The following is a 23,887-nucleotide window of genomic DNA, read 5'->3' on the forward strand; positions in this document are numbered from 1 at the left end:
ACAAACGAAACCGGTAACACAAAAATTTATACAATAATGTAGATAACAAAAGCCAAGCCCTTGGGCATAAATACAACGGCCCAGTCCAGAACATCCTACACCAGCGAATGACGAAAAGTGAGTAGAGGAGGAAAAAAGAAGGAAAACTCTTCTCACCCACCAATCCATTGAGGCATACTTTGTTTCTTTTTTTTGAATGAAGATAGGAATGAACACACATAGGAATCAGAAAAAAATACGACTATAGGCTACTATAGGCGTTAGTTTCTAATTCAGTTACCACAAACGGATAGATATGTGTCAGATATGCAGTCAACTACTACCAAACGAGGACTGTTCACACTGGCTCGGAATTCTTTGGGCACTCACATTGAATAAATTTTCTTTCAATAAGAAAGCAACCGCAATCGTCAACAGAAATGGCACGGTTTAGATGAGACTACAGAGCTCGAATCGCTCTCGTCAACGGGATATCTTTGTCGAGCATCACAGAAAATACCGCTGAGCCATTCTTATCCCAGAAGCTCGCGGTAATCATCAAAAGCATTGGAGAATGGCACGAATCACTGTAGTATTATGAGATGATTCGGAGGAGTGAGAGTGAAGCCAACACTAGTCTAATCGAACTGTACTCCAACAGCACTTAAAGCGCAAAAGATCGTGCCTAGGGCACAAAGAACATTCCCAACTGTAAATTGCGGGCTGGGCATTTGCGAGGTCATTTTCTGCATTTTTTTTATCGTTGAAAGTACTATATAATATGACTTAGCTATTCTCTTCCTGTCCCGAGCAGGCGTAGCGCAATCGGTAAGATTAGAGCTTCCTCTGTCGATGCGCGACCGATAAGTTCCAATCCGCCTTAGTGCCAACCAGGCTTCTCATCCATCCGGGGTCGATCAATTTGTACCAGACTTGTCTGGGGTTGATTGGAAACACCGACGTGATCCATGGGCTCGCCACCGCAAATCATTGTAAGGTTGGACGAGCGTTCGCGTAGACGCATCCCCATAGGGATTGATCTTCTGCTATTTGTTTGGCTGTATTTGACTTTATGCTTTTATCCTTTATTCACATCCAGTAAGCCTGTTCGGAATATTTGGATAAAGTGAAAGCGTCAGTAGTTGCAGCTCCACCTTCTTTTTCCCTTAGTAGGTTTAGATTCCATGCAATGGATCCTCTAAGACTAATGCTTAGGTTTTAAAGCCTTGACTGACTCAGCTAATTAGTTCCAGAGATGAACTATCGCATTATCAAATAACCCTTTCAAGTATTTTTTAATCATAATATTAGTATTAACCCGCAATAATTAAGTCGTATTGATGAATTAAACACATTCTTTCTCACGACGTGGCTTCCCTCTTTCATTACCAGCAAACTGCTAGTGGGCAATACTCATCTCCTGCCAGGTCACTGTAAGGAAATAATGGATCTATGGGTAGCCGAGAGAGTTGGCACTTTTCCAATTAATGAAGGTAGGAATAGCAAAAGCAAGTAATGCCAAGATAGCAAAGACCTCTAAAATCGTTAGTACCTAAGATCGACACAAGCACAATGTTCTGATTTAGCAAGGCAATCTTCCAGCCGTCGTAACAAAGCTCTAAACTCTGTACCCTTAACACTGTTTGCGGGGATTTATCGTACAGCGTGGTGAAAAATTCTTCTTTCTGGATAAAATAAACACTTAGTCATATAAATCGACTGCACAAGCACCTCTCTTCCGTTTCTACGTCTTCTCAAAAATGCCTCCCGTGTGAAAAGAGTTCGGTTGAAACTAGACGGTGAATTGTAGTCCACTTCCACGTTCAGTTCGTGAAGAGGTCGCCTTGGCTGCAAATAGCAAAATGAAGTTTTAGCTTGTTATAATGGAGATCACAACTTGATAAAATTAGCGCGCGTTAAATCAGTTGCAGGGTACACAAGTGACAAATGGCTGAAAAAAACATGTTCAAACGGGATGAATGGTAAACAAAGAAACGATAAAAAGACGTTTTGAAACCGAAAAGCTGGACAAGTCAAGAGGACATTTGAAAAGTTACGAGATTTGATGCAGCCGGCGCCGCTGACCAGTCCCATAATGCGATGTTGTGAACTAGGCCACTTTGATAGTCTCATAAATCTAGCTAATATGTACGTCACTGAGGCTGAAAAGAGAAGCCGCTAATAACGAACCGTGAGAGCATCCGTAACGACGAGAGGCGACGGTACATCATCCATGTTTTTTAGAGATGGTGGCTGACTCGGTGGTTCCATCTACAAGCAAAAAAAAAATCGTGTTAACCTTTGGTAAACGAGAATTGGACGAACGCAGTACAATTCCTTAGTGCTATGTAAATACTTTCGCTTGCAAAGAAAAGCTAACCCTATACTATTTTTCTTTGTATTACCCTAATATACGCGGAAACATTAAGAAATTCAGTGTCCTACTAACATTCGATTATGCTCCAAGCATCTTGCAATAAAGCAGAGAATTCAGAAATAGGAACATCGCTTAATTTCAGGAGTACTCACTTCATTGCTGCTGATCTCTGAGTTGGCTTTTTCTTGGACAGGTACTGTCAACATTCCGGTGTTCAGATCGAAAACAGTCTAAAACAGTTGGGTTAGAGAGAATAATACGATAGAAAGTGAAGTATAGCACTTTATGAGGTTCTTTCGTTCTGTCCTCAACGGTAGCAGCAATGTTTACTCGCGATCCAGACTTCTGCGCATGCGGAGTCAGTTCGTGTTCAGAAGTTGAACGAAATGGCTGAAAATGATAAATAAAAACATTGACTCGAGAATTTTCACAAACAAAATGGGCTCGGAGCCAGAAGACGGGGGAATGATGGTCTTGTTACATTATGGCCCACCTCTCCACTCTCTTCCACTCCGAAACGGTCATCTGGATGACTATGTAGCTGTGGAATCGACGAAAAATGCACCTCATTTCGGCTGGCGGCAGATGATGAACGGCTGCGGGGTGGTTTCTGCAAACCGCCAAAACGGTATAGATAAGGAACAGGGGGAATGATGATATCACTCTTCAGAAATAAAGTTGTTGCTCATTGAACCACAGTTTATCATAATCTTACCTTCGGAGGAATCTGCGTAACTGTCTCAGATCTACTCATACTAGCGCTCCCAGATACGCGACGCTGGGGTGTGTTACTGATGGAGCGACTACGATTACGGTCAATGTCCTCAAAAACCTTCATTTATACTCGACTACAAACTAAGCGATATGCAACTTACAGAAAAGTGGTACCAGAGTCCTCCACCACTTGTCTTGAAAACGTGGATACCATTTCTGGAGGATTCATCGGCTCCAGAAACACTATTTTGGGACAATGAACTAGAAATAGCAGTGGGGATTGCTTGCAACGATCGTCGGACAGCTGGCTTCGGTGGAGGGTTTTCAGAACGCTATAAAAATAGCAACTTTTGTACGCTGTATCTAACTTCAAATACACAAAAGGTGAAGTGAATGTGCAAAAACTCATCAACAACTCCTGAACGAAAACCACGGCAGCGTCGCACGTCAATGCATGTAATCCATATAATGCACAACTACGTTAAAACTGGTGTGACATTTGAAACCTCTTGCATTTGAGTTTCAACAATGGTCAAAACCAAAGAAACTTAGCAATAAACGTCATGTTGCAAAAATGAAAGGAACTGCCTAAGAAAGCACCGCGACCTGATTCATTGAATACAGCGACATAAACGCACTGTCACATACTTCATTGTAAATTTCCTGACTGCTGGGACATTGCGTGGTTTGCATAATGTCGGTCGTATTGTTGTTAACATCAGAACGCTGAAAATATGAAACCTGTACACGCGTAGATCTACGTGTACGTAACAACCTTCCGAGAAGTATGAAATCAACAAAACAGAAGAAAACGTTGAAAAAGTCTGGTATAAAATAACGAATAGAAATACAAACGCTAACTACACTATGATGGGATGTGGTCCTCGACAATGGCGAACTGCTGACCTGAAAGCACAATCGGTTAGGAGCAAGAGATCTCACATGTTTTCCATACCATTAGTAATAAAAGGAGTGGTCTTCGAATTCAGAAAATGTAAACATTTTGTCTACATAACAATTCACAATTCTGAAGCAAGCCTCTCCGAGCAAAACCCTCCATATTTTCGTGTTCGGAATCGTGATGGCCTTATGTGCAGTTCCTCAGATTATCGCTTGTTGCTCGGTTGGGAGTAACTGTGTCAGTGGCTAAAGCCGTTTAATAAGGGGTTTCGAGGGCGAGACGACTGCCCTGCGGAGCGCAATGAAGACACAGAATTTCGAAACAGCACGCGGGGTATCAGTATGTTTCACCATTTTCTGATGAAACAGAGCAGCGATGAACGAACCTAGTGAAAAGTTAGGACTTGTAATGTGCTGCAGGTGCGATATAAGAGGTGAGTTTACTCGCATCCTAAATATAGTAACCGAGTGCATTTTCCGCACAAAGTAACTGGGTCAAAATGTTTAAGTACTGGATTCGGATCATAGATAGTAATATTAAAAATGCGGAAGTAAGGACGTTCCTGAGAATTGTGATTTGTTTAAATAAATACTCCAGCGACTTCGTCGAGAGCCACATACCGTTAATGGTCGAGATCATTTCTACTCATTGAAAGGAACGAACTCAAAACATTTCTTTCCACAAAACACACGTTTATCTTGTACAGTTCTGAAAATTGCTCCTCCGTCGATACACTCAGCGTGCCATCGATACTTACTGCTAGAAGACTATAAAAAAATTGTCACGTTTTCTTTGTGCATCACTCTTGTGAGGGACGATCACCTTCGCCCCTCAGTTGAGCAGTTTGGGGGGCGGTCGTTAGGTACCTGCAGCCGAACAAGTGCCTGCAGAAGGGGCTGTCGGTATGCCAGGGCAGGCATATCTTAGACTAGTTGTGATCACTAAGCCACGCCCATTTATCACTACGTCACTGAGATCATGAGCCGTGCTTGTATTGTGATGGAGTTGACTTCTAGAAAGGTTCAAAGAACGAAAAGGCAACAACGTAGCAACGTAGAAGGTGCAAAAAAAAACATAGAAAGTGAAGGTGCCAAAAATGAAGCTGAAAAAGTTCCAGAATAAAAGTTAAAAAGTGTAAAACGAGAACCTGGTGGTTGGAAGACGTAGGTTTGTGATTGAAAAAAATATATAGAAGATATAGATATATTTTTATTTATACAAAGTATTTAATGAACGTAAGGTGCTACAATAGCTTGTAAAAGTTTCATTTTGTTTGTTTTGAGTAAATAAAACAATTATTTTTTATTTCTGATATTTCGTGTGCAATTGTTTGATGTATCTCCATATGTAAGTGATCGATACTCCGTTCAGAAGCAATACTAAGGATAGCGTGCTCCTGCGAGGCATGTTTCGCACCCCATTAGACGAGGGCAGAATATGGACGATATGATGGGCCGAGCAGAAGGCAAACGCAGCGCAATGCTCTGCTGACGCTATTAACTGCTGCGCAGCGCAATGAACGAACGGCGCTGCCACTCGCTTCCCCTAAGGATAGGTTGTCGCGGAGGCTGCGGGTACCTAACGATACGCACCCGAGCAGTTTTGTTCGCGGCAACCAATGCACCCACGCTCACTTTTGAGAAGATTAATTATTTACCCGTATTATTAAAGGCATCACTCCACGAATCTGGGGTGGTGCGAGTTACAGGTGGGTTATGCCTATACGGGGTCGTAGATTATGGGGAGGAGGGCGATTCCGTCCATTTCTTCCTAATTGCCGTAAAAAACGGCGCTGAAGATGAGGCTTCGAGCGCTCCGGGGTGCTATTCCCTACAATTTACTATTATTTCCTACAACAAATTCGATTGGAGCGCGCCAGCCTTGTGCAAGTACCGCGTCTTCCTGGTCGTTCTTTGAGGCAATTAGGAAGAAATGGACGGAATCGCCCTCCTCTCCATAATCTACGACCCAGTATAGGCTAAACCCACCTGAAACAACTCCACCACAGAACATTCCTGGGGTGATGGTGGTGAAATGGTTAAGTACGCAGAGTGGATACCGTATCCACATGCAATTCAACCAGGAGTAGAACGTACTAGCTCTTCAATCACAAAGCTAAAGAGGTGCCGGAGAGGCCCTATTATAACAAAGGAGTGTTTAGCGGCCCAGACTGTCCCGCTATTGCTTCAAACGGTTCATTTCAACGAGTCGTCTTCTAAGATAGCAAGCCGGTGTGATAGTGGATGTGTAATAAACATAAACAGATTCAAATGTGCGGAAATGAGTTCTTCCCTACAATTTCTAAGGTGCCGCTGACGAGGACAGCTTGGCCGTACCGTACCATACAGGAGGAATTTCCAGTTAGAGTGTGATAAAATATCACAAACAACATTTGAAGGTAGGGAGTCAACAGTGCTGTAATGGGGTCCGCGATGTGAAGGGAAACAGGAGAAAGAATGTGTGAAACATTCTTTAAGGCTTCCTCCTATTGTATCATATGGAATTGGACGGAACTTTACTTATAGGTGTAATTAACGGTGTTGAATACGGACACGTGTAGTCCACAGATTTTATATTTCTCCAGTATTGACCTACTTTTGCAACACGAGCGGTGGAAACCTAACAGATATTTTTTCAAACACTTTCCACGCTTTTTACACATGCCAAAAAACTTCCGCACTTTCTACAAACTTTTCCTCTAGACCTTGAGGATAATCTATAACAAGACTGTTTTTGGCATGACATTTAAGTAATTCTCAAACTCACTGCTGCTCATGCTGGTTTTCAAAAACAGGTACAAATATGAGTAAATGACTAACGCAGGTTTAGAACCATTAAAAAAAACCCAACGCTAAGTTTTCAAACACCTACATAAATTTGATCTCGACCTTCCAGACCACTGACACTAACAAATATACGAACAATGCTTCCTTAAGGTTTTCAGTAAAGGCCTCCTCTCCATTTTCCCCTTTCGTAGAGGAACCTTACCATGCTGATTCTTATTGGAGGTTTTTCTATCGAAGCAATAGTAGGAATGGCTGCCTTTCCACACTCGAACGCTCTCACATCGATAGCGGACTTAACCACCTCAAAAATATATCTGATTTACTTAGCTAAAAAGTCTTGGCAACCACGAAAAGTTGCACCAATCGATTTACTAAAACACCGTTGTGAGACGCAGCGCGTCCAAACTCACGGATTCCTTTCGAGGACCTAACTCCACTTCGCGATCATACAATGCACCCGTCGCGCGAAGGTTGCTGTGTGACAAATGCACCTGTAGCGGAGGTTCTTCCTGGGCAACGTTGCACGCGCTTGAGTGCTAAAAAAACCCATGTGAGATCGTCCTCTAGAGATTGGATTTAAAAACTCACGAGATTCTGCCGAGACGAGGATTCTGCTGTATGGAGGAGGTTGGTGTTCGATGGATGAAGGCTAGTGTGCGAAAGATGCATCTGCAGCGGAGGTTCTTCTTGGGCAACGCTGCACGCGCTTGAACGCTGAAAAGACACAAAGACACCCGTAAGAGCTCGTCTTCTTGAATGAGTTACAACAACTCACGAGATTCTGCCGAGACGAGGATTCTGCTGTATGGAGGAGGTTGGTGTTCGATGGATGAAGGCTAGTGTGCGAAAGACGCACCTGCAGCGGAGGTTCTTTTTCTTCCTGGGCAACGTTGCACGCGCTTGAATGCTGAAAGGACACCATGTAAGAGCTCGTCTTCTTGAATGAGTTACAACAACTCACGAGATTCTGCCGAGACGAGGATTCTGCTGTATGGAGGAGGTTGGTGTTCGATGGATGAAGGCTAGTGTGCGAAAGATGCATCTGCAGCGGAGGTTCTTCTTGGGCAACGTTGCACGCGCTTGAATGCTGAAAAGACACAAAGACACCCGTAAGAGCTCGTCTTCTTGAATGAGTTACAACAACTCACGAGATTCTGCCGAGACGAGGATTCTGCTGTACGGAGGAGGTTGGTGTTCGATGGATGAAGGCTAGTGTGCGAAAGACGCACCTGCAGCGGAGGTTCTTGTGGTTCTTCCTGGGCAACGTTGCACGCGCTTGAATGCTGAAAGGACACCCGTAAGAGCTCGTCTCCTTGAATGAGTTACAACAACTCACGAGATTCTGCCGAGACGAGGATTCTGCTGTACGGAGGAGGTTGGTGTTCGATGGATGAAGGCTAGTGTGCGAAAGATGCATCTGCAGCGGAGGTTCTTCTTGGGCAACGTTGCACGCGCTTGAATGCTGAAAGGACACAAAGACACACGTAAGAGTTCGTCTTCTTGAATGAGTTACAACAACTCACGAGATTCTGCCGAGACGAGGATTCTGCTGTACGGAGGAGGTTGGTGTTCGATGGATGAAGGCTAGTGTGCGAAAGATGCATCTGCAGCGGAGGTTCTTCTTGGGCAACGTTGCACGCGCTTGAATGCTGAAAGGACACCCGTAAGAGCTCGTCTTCTTGAATGAGTTACAACAACTCACGAGATTCTGCCGAGACGAGGATTCTGCTGTACGGAGGAGGTTGGTGGAGTTCGATGGATGAAGGCTAGTGTGCGAAAGACGCACCTGCAGCGGAGGGCTTCTTCCTTGGGCAACGTTGCACGCGCTTGAATGCTGAAAGGACACCCGTAAGAGCTCGTCTCCTTGAATGAGTTACAACAACTCACGAGATTCTGCCGAGACGAGGATTCTGCTGTACGGAGGAGGTTGGTGTTCGATGGATGAAGGCTAGTGTGCGAAAGACGCACCTGCAGCGGAGGTTCTTGTGGTTCTTCCTGGGCAACGTTGCACGCGCTTGAATGCTGAAAGGACACCCGTAAGAGCTCGTCTCCTTGAATGAGTTACAACAACTCACGAAATTCTGCCGAGACGAGGATTCTGCTGTATGGAGGAGGTTGGTGTTCGATGGATGAAGGCTAGTGTGCGAAAGATGCATCTGCAGCGGAGGTTCTTCTTGGGCAACGCTGCACGCGCTTGAACACTGAAAAGACACAAAGACACCCGTAAGAGCTCGTCTTCTTGAATGAGTTACAACAACTCACGAGATTCTGCCGAGACGAGGATTCTGCTGTACGGAGGAGGTTGGTGTTCGATGGATGAAGGCTAGTGTGCGAAAGACGCACCTGCAGCGGAGGTTCTTGTGCTTCTTCCTGGGCAACGTTGCACGCGCTTGAATGCTGAAAGGACACCCGTAAGAGCTCGTCTCCTTGAATGAGTTACAACAACTCACGAGATTCTGCCGAGACGAGGATTCTGCTGTACGGAGGAGGTTGGTGTTCGATGGATGAAGGCTAGTGTGCGAAAGATGCATCTGCAGCGGAGGTTCTTGTGGTTCTTCCTGGGCAACGTTGCACGCGCTTGAATGCTGAAAGGACACAAAGACACCCGTAAGAGCTCGTCTTCTTGAATGAGTTACAACAACTCACGAAATTCTGCCGAGACGAGGATTCTGCTGTACGGAGGAGGTTGGTGTTGGATGGATGAAGGCTAGTGTGCGAAAGACGCACTTGCAGCGGAGGTTCTTCTTGGGCAACGCTGCACGCGCTTGAACACTGAAAAGACACAAAGACACCCGTAAGAGCTCGTCTTCTTGAATGAGTTACAACAACTCACGAGATTCTGCCGAGACGAGGATTCTGCTGTACGGAGGAGGTTGGTGTTCGATGGATGAAGGCTAGTGTGCGAAAGATGCATCTGCAGCGGAGGTTCTTCTTGGGCAACGTTGCACGCGCTTGAATGCTGAAAGGACACCCGTAAGAGCTCGTCTCCTTGAATGAGTTACAACAACTCACGAGATTCTGCCGAGACGAGGATTCCGCTGTACGGAAGAGGTTGGTGTTGGATGGATGAAGGCTAGTGTGCGAAAGACGCACTTGCAGCGGAGGTTCTTCCTGGCCAACGTTGCACGCGCTTGAGTGCTAAAAAAAGAAAAAGATTACTCATATTGCGTGGATGTGACTCTGGGAGCCCAACTGCGGTGCACAACGGAGTACGTCCACTTCTAGGGTCTCCAAGCTAAGAACGAACTCGACAGTTCGGAGTAACAAATCAGAAGCCTCGCTAAGAGTAAACCACTGTCGAGATTCCTCGCTGTTTTGGCAAAATGTCGCAAGATGGCTCCTTGATCCATACATTGCAAAAAAGGTGCCTTCGTCCAGCACAATGCCAAAGCCCATACCATGAGAGGTCGTGCGTGTAGAGAATATGGAATCTTTCCCAGCAAACATATGTCCGTAACATTGAACTGCCTCCCGCCACAAAGTCAACTCCAACAGGCTTCGGTGATATCATCTGCATGCACCGTTTCCTGTGTTGCAGAAAACACGAATGAGGGATTGCTCCACCATCATTATTGACAATTACGCTATTTACTGTGGGTATGTTGATGAAAAGAAAGTAAGAGGCTGGCAGGTGAGAGCTGTGAGGTACGACTACAACAACACTGAGGAGGAGTTAGAATCAGCGTCGTCAAAATGCGCCTTTGTACTACTGCGAGATCGCAGAGGACTCAAATTCGGATCGTGAGTGCTCGTGTCCCTACGAAAACCGCTGACGACAACAAAAAGGTGCATTTTATAATGAACTCAAAAAGTTGGTATCCATGATACCAAGTCAGCAGGCGGTGGTTGTTGGAATTGATGTGAATCCAAAGATAGGACTTGAATAACAATCCGATGTGCTTGGAAAATGGTTCTATCCCATGAGTAAACATCGGACAACGAAAATCGCCTGATAGACCTTTGCGAGCAGACGAATCTCATCATTGCATCCATGTTTGAGAGGAATCAACGACGCCATCAGCTTACGTGGGAAGGCCGGAAGAGCAGCGAAAGCGGAAGACGCCGACTATCAAGCTCCAGCTCGATTACGTTCTGAGGAAGAACATCCCTTTGTCAGATATCTATTTATCTGGGATATCGTATTCGATTCCGACTACCGTCCACTTCTTCTCACCTTGATGGTGGAAAATGATGATTTGATAAGTTATGATTTGTGGAGTTCAACACCAACCGAAGCTTGGTGAGCGGACAACAAGCTGAACTTGTAGACAAGTTCTGTTATTTGAGTAGCACGCTGAAAAACGACGGCAGCTAAGAGAGAGAGAGAGATATCCAGCAGAGATGCGCTATAGCTAATTCGGTGTTCAACATAGTGACCAGTTGGCTGTGATCGCCCTCTATCGGCAACGAAGAGAAGCGTGACTCCACTTATCCGCAATTTACCCTTTCATGGTGCATGGGCCGGAGACTTTTGAAGCGACGTCAATGGTGATGAAGAAGATTGCTCGCATGGAGAGAAAGCACTTAAGACGATTGTTAGGCTACTTTTGCCCGATAGTGTAGCACTACGAAGAAGTTTACTCAGAAGTGCATATAGTGTACAGACGGATGACGCGAAGAAAACATCAACATCACATTGCTCGGCGTTCTGAAGTAGTCACAGAAAATCGTCTTCACATCTTTGGTCACGCTATGAGGAGACCGCCCGACCGTTTTGTTCCAGTTGTCCTGAGGATGCTTTCAGATCCTAATTGGAAAAGGCCCCCTGGTCGTAAAAGAAAGTTCTGAACAGAGGTGGTAGAGATGTGAGGAAACCTGGCGTCGACAAGCAGTTCAGTCGAGACGTAAAATCCCACCGTTTATGGAATAGGGACAGACGGATAGATTCTATGCAAGCTCCAGCCGAAGATCGAACATGATGGGCCCAGATATGTTTGAAGACGACAAACCCGGAGAGAATGCGGATAGCCGCGTCACCGGCGACTAAGTCAATTAAGAAAGATCATCGCGGGTGGACATATGACTTGCCCAACGGCACTGCTCGTGCGGAGATTCACCACATAGTTTCCAAACGAAGGTGTTGCCTACATGACGTTTCAGTAACACAATCTCTATGCTAAGGTTGTGAAAATACGCCTCGGTCGTAAGACGAAAAAAAATCTGTTATTGCAACGAAGCAAGAAAGAAATCGTATAATACGATTGTGCACTCGAGGAATCGTTATCCCGAAGTGATATGCACAAAGAGGAGCACCCTAACGTGGACTATGCCCTCAGAAGACAAAAAACCTGTGCTGAACATCCTTCTTTACGTCGTGTGATCATCACGATTCTAACCCAATATTTTCCATTCTTCAGCTCCTATATCAAACCCGATAACTACGGTGCAGAAACAACAACCAATTTTATATCAGCTGACTTCCTTCGAGCTTAATGGTTATCTTAAGGGTCACTTCTCATAATTGCAGCCTCATGGGCATATCAAGGGGCTGGACGAAGCTCAACCTCCAGAACAAACCAGAATCTGTCAGGGTTTCAATTTCATACACCACATCCAGACCGTGTCGAGAGCTATAGAAGTGTGCTGGGAATGTCACTTGTCTTAACCTTCCTCGACTGGTAGGAAGCCTTCGACATCATGAAAACGAATGCAATACTGTCGGCGGTGGCCGATCAAGTTGGACGCGTCATATGTGAGGACAATAGCCAATTGCAACTGCCGATGCACCGACGCGTTACACCTCTTCCAACGCCTATCCGTACCCATTGGAAACGAGGTATGACAAAGCGACTACTACTACTACTACATCGCCAAAACCGTTCACGGCTACATTGCATTGGATGATGAAATCACGTGGTTGGAGAGAAAGGAGCATACGTGACTACGGATGATTCTTCTCAAACATTCGCATAAAAAACAGCGTTCGCTATTCGAGAAAAACCACTGAAGCAGAACATGGGGAAGGAATTATAATGGAAAAGAGATAAGAAACGGATTGCTACGGAACGGTAATGAGGACGAAAGAATACACGGACTCAGAAATAGTTGAAACTTTAAGACGTGCATCTCGGACGTTCCATGACTATGGAGAACGACATGAAGAAAGAACTGAACAGAAGGGCGAGATAAGCGTGGGCAGCATTCGCACCCGTCACGGAAGCTGCTGACCGACCAGCGTCACTCATGAAAATTGCTGACATATTTGATGACAAATGGAAAGGAACTGGAACACTACTGCTAGGGTCCCCACGTCCAGTGAAGACGAGCCATTTATGAATTAAAGTATTGGGTAAATAATAAAAACTGACGATATCCTCCTGAGACGACGACTCAGCAGCATGAACTAGGTTAGTGTTCGTAGGATGGAGGTTACTACGCGACCAAAGCGTCTGCAGTAGGGACTCTTCTTGCGGGATGTCGTAGGTGCTTGAATGCTGAAAAAACAGCCACATGAGGTTGTCTCCTTGCGATGAGATGAAAACTCACAGTATCCTGTCGAGACGACGATTCTGTTGTACGGAGGTTGATGCTTGATGGATGGAGGCTACTGTGCGACAAACGCAGAGGAGATTCCTCCTGCTCAATGTTGTAGGCGCTTGAGCGCTAAACAAAAGAGAAGGATGAAGTAGTTTCATTGGATGGGTAGGTTAAGAACTGACTGTATTCTGTCGAGAAGACGATTCTGTTGTACGGAGGAGGTTGGTGTTTGATGGATGAAGGTTATTGCGTGACAAATGGGTCTGCAGAGGAGATTCCTCATGCGCAATGTTGTAGGCACATGAATGCTGAAAAAAACACCCATAAGAGATCATCTTCTAGCTATTAGTGATAAAAACTCACGAGATTCTGTCGAGACGACGATTCTGCTGAACGGGGGAGGCTGGTAGTAGATGGATGAAGGCTACTGTGCGACAAACGCAGTGGAGATTCCTCGTGCTCAATGTTGCAGGCGCTTGAGCGCTAAACAAAACAAAAGGATGAAATAGTTTCATTGGATGGGTAGGTTAAGAACTGACTATATTCTGTCGAGACGACGATTCTGCTAAACGGAGGGGGTTGGTGTTCGATGGCTGAAGGCTACCGTGCGACAGATGCACCTGGAGCGCAGCATCTTGCTGTGCAACGTTGCACGCGCTTGAATGCTGAAAAAAAAATGAATAAGGTCACCTCGTTGGATAGACAATACAAGAACTGACGATATCCTGCCGAGATGACGATTCTGCTGTACAGAGATTGGTGTCCGATGGATGGAGACTACTGTGTGACGAATACTCCTGCGGTGCAGCTTCTCCCTCTGCGACATAGTAGGCGCTCGGGCGCTAAAAAAAACAAACGGATGAGGTCCCTTCGTTGAATAAACGATAGAAGAACTGACAATATTCTGCCGAGACGACGATTCTGTTGTACGAAGATTGGTGTCAGATGGATGGAGGCTAGTATGCGACAAATGCGTCTGCTGTGGAGATCCCTCCTGCTCAATGTTGTAGGCGCTTGAGCGCTAAACAAAACAAAAGGATGAAATAGTTTCATTGGATGGCAGGTTAAGAAGTGACTACATTCTGTCGAGACGACGATTCTGCTGTACGGAGATTGGTGTCAGATGGATGAAGGCTACTGTGCGACATATGGGTCTGCAGAGAAGATTTCTCCTGCGCAATGTTGTAGGCACATGAATGCTGAAAAAAAACACCCATAAGAGATCATCTTCTAGCTATTAGTTATAACAACTCACGAGATTCTGCCAAGATGACGATTCTGCTGTACGGAGGTTGGTGTCAGATGGATGGAGGCTACTGCGCGACGAATGCATCTGCAGTGGAGCTTCTTCCTCTGCGACATAGTAGGCGCTTGGGTGCTAAAAAACAAACGAACAAGATCGTTTTGTTGGATAAGACGACATGGCAAATCAAGATATTCTCATAGGAGCCTAAACACTCTTCACTACCAAGCTCTCCTTTCGATTTAAATGGACCTGTTTCGGGACATACGACATAATAACCGATGGTTCACTGATATTGAGAAAAAGACAATTTTGAGCTACCACTGCATTACAAACGATGCTGTTGTAGTGCACAGTAGTGACGTGTGCTTGCGATCTGCTGACGGACAAGCGAATTTCGCGAATTGTATGCTTTCTTTCTTTGAGCTGAGAAATTTTTCCCAGACGTTTAGCACTCAGAACTTAGGTCAACTTAGATCACAACTAAATTGCGGGAATGTAGTGATTTTCACTCCAATTGTGAAATATCGTTAGTTTTCTATAAATCTGCACGTTCATGCAAGCCTGAGCAAGACTGTCCTGTTTCTTGAGCAGTTGCAGTGCAGAAGGCATTAGAACGTCCGCTTTCTAGAAGGTTCAATTTGTAAAGTAAGTGAAAACTCTGATCACTAATTTCAGTCTGATATTCATTGCAATGCACCTTATAGGCGAGCACTCTACCTTTCCACTATTGTCCAGTAATATGTTTTTATGTATGTTGGATCTGATAGACTAAGCCAGTTTCTGTCATACGTTAGTGAGGGTAAATAAACTTCTATGTGAATGTGCACTTCCAAATTTGCAAACTATCATGCTATATAGTAACGGGCTTATTCTGTCACGTGTGTGCGTTTGTGTGTGTCTCAGTCACGAAATTCCAAAAAGAGAAGGAGATGGGTACCAAGGCGTCGGATTTTTTGCGCGGGAGCCCCAACGCGGTTTTATTGGGAGAAACGGGTCCCACGGCGTCGGGATGGTGCGCCTTTGCCAGAAAGTCGTGGAGTGGGATGTGACGGGTCCCACTACGTCAGATTGGTGCGCGGGAGAGCCAACGGTAGAATGGGTTTCTATGACTCACTTGCGTATCTATTTCCAAGCATATTTCCCTGATGTTGCTAACATCCTTTCTTCAATAAGTGGAACCACAGATACAAATCGCTGGCTGGGTACAGTACTAACCAACACATGTCCACCTGCTCTGACGTATATGTAGTTTTATCCTCATCACTACGATGATGATACGTCATTTCATGTTAGCACATCATTCTGTGCTAATAGCTGAGAGCGGAGGAAACTCATACTTCGAATAATCATGCCAAATTGTAGAGATTTCAGAGAAACATAGATGTAAAGTAAAGTTTTATTGCTCTCCAAATATAATAATGACGCGTTTGGGAAGAAAATCATGAAATCTCTCATCTATGCCTAAAATTTTGAGGAAAAAAAATTGAAAAAAGCATTGGTAGAAGAAAAAAAAACAACTGTAATTTTACAAAAAATTCAGTATTTTATTATTATTATTATATATATATATTTATGTTATTTCTTATTAACCAGTCAAGGCGAGCGAAGCGAACACTACAAGAAGTCTGAAGTCGAGCTTTAGCCGGACGTTCAGACTGGTATAGAAATAAATATAGTACATCTTTCTTTTAAACTAGTTCCCAAGTTGTTTGGGCGTTTTTCTGCAATGTACAGATGTTTTAAGAGGATTGGTAAAACTCCAGTAAACTACTCACAGCCTCACGTGAACACTCGTTTCGAGCAGGTAGCAATGTATCAAACACTTCACCACCACCACCTGACGATATCAACCGGTCTTGAGCCGTCACATAATCAGAACTTGTCTAAAACACTCAATTATTTGAACGTCCACGTAGTTTGAATTATTACAGTCGCTCAAACTTCTCTTAGATCGATGCTTCAGTTGGAACTGCTGAGGAATAGAACAAATTTGGGGCGGCAAACCTGCTGTCCAATATAGAGTATTCTACGATAAATAGATTGGAAAAACCTACAGATTTATTTACATACTTCTAGATGACTCGTTAAAACGCTGCATAGTTTTGTTCATCAGCAGAATTATCAAATTTAAAATAAATCTCTATAGTTAGTGAATGGAAACCCAGATTACGCACTCATGCGGTGGATGAATATCTCGAAACCGAAACTTTAGCATTTATTTCAAATAAGAAAGCTCAACAGCAGGGAAATGTGAAAAACATGAACTTCAGGCGTTTGATTGTGTGCTACTTTTTGAGCAGAACCAAGATTGTTATTGATTTTTACTCTGGCTAACGTTTCGGCGTCGTCGCCTTCTTCAGAGCCTGGAAAAATCAAAGACACGTGTAATCTACTCTCTCAAACGCCTCGTCACCCCACAAGATATGACTTAGCAAACAGATTATTCAAAGGCAATGTCAGAAAAGCAGACCACCATAGCGCTCACCTCAATAGCCACAAAACTTTAGGCGCTATGCTTAGGTCTTAAACAGGTGGCGGCATGTGCTTTCTCTAAAGACGTTTAAATAATAGTGACTATAAGCAGGGATACGAACACAAGAGAGTTCTGCATTTTCGACAATCGATTACGATGTCTTAACATGAGTGGAAGAAAAAAAAACACACACACACACATTTTTGTAGTACACCTCAATAATTTGCAATGTAGCCCTTAAAGACATCACCCCACGAATCTGAGGTGGTACGGATTTCAGTTGGAGTATTCGTATACGGAATCGTAGATTATGGAGAGGTGGGTGATTCCGGCCATTTCTTGCTAATTGCCGTAAAAAACGGTCTGGAAGATGCGGCGTGTGCACACGGCTGGCGCGCTCCAACCGAACTCGTTGAAGAAAATAGCGCGCCGGAACGCTCGAAGACGTATCTTCCGGACCGTTTTTTACGGCAGTACAGGAAGACAGGAAGAAATGGACGGAATCGCCCTCCCCCCCCTCTCGTAACCATGAATTTGTTCTGAGATACCCTTATGAGGATTTTTGACTTGCTTTTTTTTCTCACTTTGACTTCTGACCAAACTGCAGCCAAGAACTTTCCAGAGGCCAATATGTTTCTGAGCTCTTGCAGTATTATTTGCCAAGGTACTTGTTGCATGAGAAATTACATCATTAAGAGGTACGATAACGTAGTAAATGTGGCAGTGACGGAATGGTAACTACGTGCTCTATATACCGATGCGCGATTTCCCACTGAAGCAGCAGTACTGTACCTTCAGGACAAAAATGCGCCTTCCCTTCGTATTCTCTCGCTCCTTAGAATTAGAAATTAGTGCAAATGGGTTGGAGAAAGGTGTATTTATTCTATCCTAGGTTCCCATCTTGGTGCATTCTCGTCCACCCACGCTCCCACAGTTTTCTGTTGTCCTTTCGTTGTCCCATACCCTCTGTTAGGTCTGAGGAGATCACAGATATCCCCTACTCCTCATGTAGCGGGGCTATTGCGCGTCAGAACTGACTCTAAACATGATCTTATGGACACATCACAGTATCGATCATTTAATACGATGCCACCCACGACGATAGATGGAAATAGTCCAAATCAGAACTTTCCTCATCCATATCCTCACCCTTACAGAAACAAAAATCGAAAACGAACACCACAAACCATGTTAGATTCTGACAAAGTTCTTCCGTTGATTTGAATGGTTGGTACATCCCGTTGTTTAAGATGAAACTCTGACTGGAATGAAATTTCTTTTATTACAATGGTTTCCAAAACAAAGTGAAAAGATGTACTTGTGTTGCATCTTCATAAACAACATCTTCTTCTGCAGTAAAAACCTCGTCGTCTTCGATTTGATTCGACTTAAGGGGCTGAAAGACTGGATAAAGTTTTCCACAATACCTTGAATACTCAACGCCAACCCAATTCTTAAACTGCAAAAATACATCTAGCGTAACTACATAGGTTCCTTGGAAACAATATACAGATGACAAGCAGAGTAACGTTGTTTGTTCATCCTAATACTGGACCTTGTTTACGTTCAATGTGAACTCTCCATAGAAACAACAGTTATCTCTTAGCTCCGCATTCTAAGTATAGCAAATAGTTTGTGTACAAAACGCAACCTTTCCACTAGCAGCCGTCTGCAGTTTCTCTGTCGATACGGAATTTGCAGAGAAGCCAGGCAAGAAATCTGCAGAGTGGATGCTCTAAAAAAAATTGAAGACTCATGGGAAATCATAAAGTGTACGAAACAAATGAATAAATGTTATTCGTTGAAATGTATCAAAATAATAAATGTAAGTAAATAAATGTTGTCAAATGTAAATGGATTTTTGCTAATTCTTGTGCTTTATAATAGATGACTTCAGAACAATATCCTCCCCAAATTCAATATTCTCCGCATTCAATCTCAGTCGCAGCGCCCTACAAGCTTCTCGAACACAGTTTAATGCCAGGGAGGCATTGGCTACAACAAAGTGCAGGATTGTTCCAAAAAAGAAATAACATGGAGAAAATCCACAAAGCTGTCCCAGCCTCCCATTTGTCAATGACGAGCAGTTGATGGCAGCAATCGAGGATGACACCTCAGGAGTTTACTAAAGTTGGAGAAAAAGCAGGATATTCATCTTCCCAGGCCGCTCGCTACTTAGAATTGAGAAGACCATTACAAATGGATGCTGCACACTCAGACTGCAAAGATGAGATGAATGGACCTAGCGACGGTCTCATCTTGATGAAGTCTGCTAGCTCCCCTATGCCCCTTTGAGCGCAACTGCTTACTGCTTAACTGTACCGAACTTCGGATCGCTATGGCTATGATAAGTATTGCGCAGACCGGGAACTGCATCTCTGTGCTCTAATGAGTGAATGAAAGTAGCTGACAGCCTTTGCAAGGCTATGTACCACCCACTTCATGGAATCTGAAGGAGTACAGCTGCGAAGCTCTGCTTCTCCTTTCACACCTAGGGTGGATATTTCGCCAACGGAATGTCACTTCTTCAAATAACTTAACACTATTCTGAATAAAGAATAACTAAAAAAGATTAGAGCTGCTGCGAATAGTAGTGAATTTGAACCTAGTTATAAGAATTCAACATCTGCGTGAGACTTGACACGAAAGTTGTATGATGCAACTTTAGCACCCTTCATACTCACAGTTTTACTCTCCTCTAACGTACATTTCCAGAAACTACATTATCCTGACCTATACTCAAGATTATAAATAATTATTGTGGCTGATTTAAGAACAATGTTGGAACGAGATTCTCCCGAGAAATGCAATGTTTCAAATAAACTGGAGAAAGATCGCGGCTAAAGCAAAGATCAGGCAAGAAACTACCTGCCTACTAATACTTCCACGTGAGCGGAGGCTTGTACGTCCATCAGATGGTGGGAGACCGCCGACATATACGAATTCATCGTTGTTGGTATGAATCGATAACTGAGTGGAGACTTTTTATGAAAAATGCCTAATCCGTAGACAGAATGTTCCATACTTGGTGAAAGAAAGGTTTTTTTCTCCAGTACTAGAGAGTTCAAACCACATTTTGTAAAGATGTCATTGGACTACCGATTACAATCACACTCGAATTTGATTTCTGATTTGAAGGTCTATACAAGAGACCTATACAAAAGCAACATTTACATATGAAACAACTCAGAAGAAACTCACCTTACTAAGTCGGTGATTGTTGAAGTGATCATCATTCTGCACAGTTCTAATTTGCGTCTAAACCCGATCGGGATCAATTCACTATCTACGCACAATACCAACTTATAGGACATACCCCATCGTCGCGAACGAACCTATCGTTCTCCTCTTCTAAGGTTCTGGTTAAAGCCCGTTGAGATCTTACTATTTCTTCTGAACAAGAAAAGAACTGAGCAGCTGTTCAATCGGAGATTCATTCAGAGATTCGAAATTAACAAGAGTTAATGTGGACACATAACTTGAAAATTCAGTACTATTATTACTAAATCACATTAAGTCACACTAGAATTACGCCGCAATTGAAACATACCATTAGCAAAGCTAGACGACTTTCCATCGCGTCCGCTGTCCAGGATAGTCTAGGTTAATAGAAAACAGTCGGAGAAAAAAAGAGTCGAAATTAGTGAATTAGAGAAAAGCTCTCACCTGCGAAATAGATCGAACACGGCGCTGAGAAGTGTCACTCCTATATCGTATCATGCCAGCTTCACTTACATTGATTTCAGACAAGACACTGTGGTGCTAAAAGTGTTTTCTTTTTAAATTAGGTAACAATTCAATGCAATGATATATAGGATAACTATGAAGGCTGTTCCACTGTTGAACTCACTCCATCTTGAGCTCCACAGCCAGTAGCTTTTTTCAGATTGGCATCGGAAGGAGGCGTAGCAACAATTTGCTCCACCGTTGTTCCATAGTTGGCTGCGTCCTCAACCATGTTGACGAAGGAAGTGTGCTGAACACTGTTAACTCCACTATGAAATAGTAGCCACACCAACCTCGTTCTAGCTACAGAACAAATTAAACTAGTAGAAAAACAGAAAAAATAGAGAATAGGTGAAAATAATATAAAAATGATAGAGAAAAACTGCACAAATAATTACAAATGACATAATTTCACTTTCCAATCTTGCCTTGGAAAGAACTGTTTTTTCAAGGCTACTATGGAATGAATACACTCAACTAAAAACAGATTTGTTCTATTTGTACATTAGTTCAAAGTTACAGGACCCAAGCATTCAAACCAATGTAACGCCATTTTATTTAGCTAAAAATTATCTTCAGTTAAAAAATTTAAGGTCAATAGTGTATTAAAATCCAGTATCAAAAGGGAGCATCACCATGAGGTGACGAGACTGTGGCTTGTTGCAAGTCAAGGTTTGCCGAAGGCCCCCGTCGATAACAACGCTCGAAAGATAGCGACGATCAACCATTTTTGAAGACGCTTGGGTGGGATTCTGGAACTGGCACAAAATGACTACGACATTGCTCTCATAAAATGGGATGCTCAAAAGACACGGACCATAGCCTGGCAGGAAATAGAACGAGCTCGCATTCCATAATCATCTCCACCGCCAAAACAAGCTGCATCGGTTTTGGTGCATTTTTGCTCCGGGTGCAAATTCTGACTCCCGTTGATCTGCTCAAAATTATTAGGGTCAATGATTACAGCTTACCGCAATAAAAATGTAGTTCTTAAGCTTACCGTACTACTACAACCCCCATCTAGCGCCACAACCTCATAAGCCTGCTGTATTGTTTCATCGCTAATCGCGGAAGAAGGAAAAGTACTGGAACCTCTCTGTAAAAATCAACAAACTAGTCACGAGAAGATTATTGACGAACGTCTATACAGTCGCAATATACCATTCCCGTAGCAGGTTCCTGAACGATGGGGACCCCCATGCCAGATTCCAGTGTTCCAGATAGTGGACAATCTACGATGTCGTCCAAGCCGTGTAACTCTTGATCCTAAGTTCGGATTTGTTCGTCGGAGCAGTCGAAAACATTTTTTCACAGATATAAGGAAAAAGAAGACAAAAGAAGATAGAAGAAGACAAAAGATGACAAAACGGAGAGGTGATTTCAGCGAAACTATGAATTTGCGACAGAGGAGGAAAAATAAAAAAGAAGAATGTGCCAACTCTTCGCACTATATGTATTCAAAAGATCAGCAAAATTTTCCCTTTACCCTTAAGCTTGAGAAGACTTTTGAAACTATAATCAGACCTCGTCAAAGGTAAACTGTCACCTCATTATTCTCTTAAAATTTTGGCGCTCTTTGGAGACTCTGGATATTGAAGTGCACAGGTTTTAGTCATGGAAATGGGGCACTCAGAAAAAAAAAACAATGACACCTTATTTATCACGGCCGCATCCGTACGATTTCTCTACTCAAAGTGTCGTTGTTATTTAATCCACTATCACAAAATCGCTCGCAGAGGATAGCACAAGAAACCCGCACGCATTTGGCGGCCGTCTAGTTCGCAATTGAAAAAAATTCCTGACTTTTCACACCATGCCCCTCAAGTTCATCCCTCTTAGGACGTTGACGGTGCTTTGGTTACTTTTAATATCTATTCTTTCCGCAAACATCTCAAAAACAGAAATTGAGCGACACTCCTTCAAATTTTCCGTGGAATCTATTCTGCTTTGATACCTTAACCATGTCCTTTGCTTCGTAGCGAAGATCCTCAATGCTGGCAAGTGGCACTTCAGCAGCAGGGGCTTCTGATGATTGTGTATCGCTCTGAATGCAGCTTCAACAGTGCACAATCATATAAACAAATGAGAAGGTAGAAGAAATGGCCCGCTTAAACAGGCTACACCAATGAATTACAGTTCCCGCTACATATCTTGGAGAGTATAAAAAAACGAAATTGTTCTTTTGGAAACAATCACATGAAATTAAATAGTTTAGCACAGAAAAATCTAACAATCAACAAAGCAAAAGCGCCTCAGATCTTGTATGCACGAATGAGAGAAACAAGAAAAGCTTGCAAAATCACAAGCGCGTTTCAAATCATTCTAAATCACTCATTTTCAAAAGTAGATCTTGCAAATCCCTATGCAAAAGCAAACTTTCTCGAAACCTCGTACGTGTTAAACACAATAAAATGAGAAGTTGTTCTAATTGAAGTAAAACATATGGCTCAAGGACGCATCATTCGGGTGGATAACCGTGTCAACACCAATCGGCACAGGTCTGACAATTTATTATCCACCCCTTTACATGATTGCAAAGAATTAAGTCGTTTCAAAAGAGTTAATATTTTGTACATGGAAGATGCATCCTTTGCACTACTCAGCTCAATCGCAAATGTACCTACATTCATTTCAGAAAGAGTGACACGGCATTTGGGTTCATCATTTTAACTACCTATACCATGTCTACTTAACTCTAAAGTTCCCGTTCATATAGTTCAGTAGTCTCAGTAGAAAAAAAATAGCTGTCAAAGTACTGTGAATTTATAGGAACTAAAGATCTATTGCTCTAGGCCGTTCTTTCGGCACTTTGGCAGTTTCTCAACAAAATTTGCTTTTCACATATTTATGCTTACATTACATATTTATGCACATGCTCTAACGATGTGACGCTTGGAGAATCTGATCCAGTAAACTCCGATAAACCTAGCAGTTATGAGATGTACGATGCCTACGTTGTGAAGGTAGTGTTACCGTATATGCCATTCACCGTCCTACAATAATGACAGCTCATTTGCCTCCTTCACACTGATGATTTCAGAAATATTTCACAATGGTTGCACGATGGTGCTATATTTTAAGTGCGGATCCTTTTCCCAATTACACTTTGCTGAACCTTAATGTTCTTAATTCTGCAAATTTAAACCGTCAGAATTGTCTCTCAAAAATGTCTGTTGTTGAGAAGTTGTGGAATATGGATTTCTCAGAT

General features: G+C 43.3%; 1 protein-coding gene across 7 annotated transcripts in view; it reads right to left on the minus strand.

Moving 5' to 3' along the window:
* Positions 1–23,887, minus strand: part of RB195_015688 (uncharacterized protein) — a gene marked incomplete at both ends in the record, with an annotated part of 40,771 nt that overhangs the window by 12,821 nt on the left and 4,063 nt on the right. For 4 of the 7 annotated variants that reach the window (XM_064206514.1, XM_064206519.1, XM_064206516.1 and 1 more), the window contains 49 exons: positions 1,711–1,827; positions 2,170–2,250; positions 2,509–2,586; positions 2,639–2,746; positions 2,850–2,966; positions 3,072–3,179; positions 3,232–3,402; positions 3,719–3,796; positions 3,932–3,976; positions 6,960–7,058; positions 7,168–7,293; positions 7,346–7,471; positions 7,533–7,664; positions 7,719–7,844; positions 7,906–8,040; positions 8,094–8,219; positions 8,281–8,406; positions 8,460–8,591; positions 8,645–8,779; positions 8,833–8,958; positions 9,020–9,154; positions 9,208–9,342; positions 9,404–9,529; positions 9,591–9,716; positions 9,770–9,895; positions 13,066–13,191; positions 13,244–13,360; positions 13,417–13,542; positions 13,598–13,717; positions 13,774–13,899; positions 13,954–14,076; positions 14,133–14,255; positions 14,314–14,433; positions 14,490–14,612; positions 16,256–16,363; positions 18,141–18,215; positions 18,272–18,349; positions 18,605–18,688; positions 19,822–19,923; positions 20,155–20,211; positions 20,270–20,346; positions 20,504–20,552; positions 20,620–20,715; positions 20,804–20,929; positions 21,315–21,431; positions 21,497–21,613; positions 21,680–21,775; positions 21,841–21,945; positions 22,634–22,723. In XM_064206514.1, coding sequence (XP_064062395.1) covers positions 1,711–1,827; positions 2,170–2,250; positions 2,509–2,586; positions 2,639–2,746; positions 2,850–2,966; positions 3,072–3,179; positions 3,232–3,402; positions 3,719–3,796; positions 3,932–3,976; positions 6,960–7,058; positions 7,168–7,293; positions 7,346–7,471; positions 7,533–7,664; positions 7,719–7,844; positions 7,906–8,040; positions 8,094–8,219; positions 8,281–8,406; positions 8,460–8,591; positions 8,645–8,779; positions 8,833–8,958; positions 9,020–9,154; positions 9,208–9,342; positions 9,404–9,529; positions 9,591–9,716; positions 9,770–9,895; positions 13,066–13,191; positions 13,244–13,360; positions 13,417–13,542; positions 13,598–13,717; positions 13,774–13,899; positions 13,954–14,076; positions 14,133–14,255; positions 14,314–14,433; positions 14,490–14,612; positions 16,256–16,363; positions 18,141–18,215; positions 18,272–18,349; positions 18,605–18,688; positions 19,822–19,923; positions 20,155–20,211; positions 20,270–20,346; positions 20,504–20,552; positions 20,620–20,715; positions 20,804–20,929; positions 21,315–21,431; positions 21,497–21,613; positions 21,680–21,775; positions 21,841–21,945; positions 22,634–22,723 — 5,421 coding nt within the window. Of the gene's footprint in view, positions 1–1,710; positions 1,828–2,169; positions 2,251–2,508; positions 2,587–2,638; positions 2,747–2,849; positions 2,967–3,071; positions 3,180–3,231; positions 3,403–3,718; positions 3,797–3,925; positions 3,977–6,959; positions 7,059–7,167; positions 7,294–7,345; positions 7,472–7,532; positions 7,665–7,718; positions 7,845–7,905; positions 8,041–8,093; positions 8,220–8,280; positions 8,407–8,459; positions 8,592–8,644; positions 8,780–8,832; positions 8,959–9,019; positions 9,155–9,207; positions 9,343–9,403; positions 9,530–9,590; positions 9,717–9,769; positions 9,896–13,065; positions 13,192–13,243; positions 13,361–13,416; positions 13,543–13,597; positions 13,718–13,773; positions 13,900–13,953; positions 14,077–14,132; positions 14,256–14,313; positions 14,434–14,489; positions 14,613–16,255; positions 16,364–18,140; positions 18,216–18,271; positions 18,350–18,604; positions 18,689–19,821; positions 19,924–20,154; positions 20,212–20,269; positions 20,347–20,503; positions 20,553–20,619; positions 20,716–20,803; positions 20,930–21,314; positions 21,432–21,496; positions 21,617–21,679; positions 21,776–21,840; positions 21,946–22,633; positions 22,724–23,887 lie in introns of all 7 variants that reach the window. The other 3 variants (XM_064206518.1, XM_064206515.1, XM_064206520.1) reach the window with 3 other exon arrangements.

This window comes from Necator americanus, chromosome V (genome assembly GCF_031761385.1).
Source record: "Necator americanus strain Aroian chromosome V, whole genome shotgun sequence".
In the NCBI taxonomy this organism is placed as follows: Eukaryota; Metazoa; Nematoda; class Chromadorea; order Rhabditida; family Ancylostomatidae; genus Necator; species Necator americanus.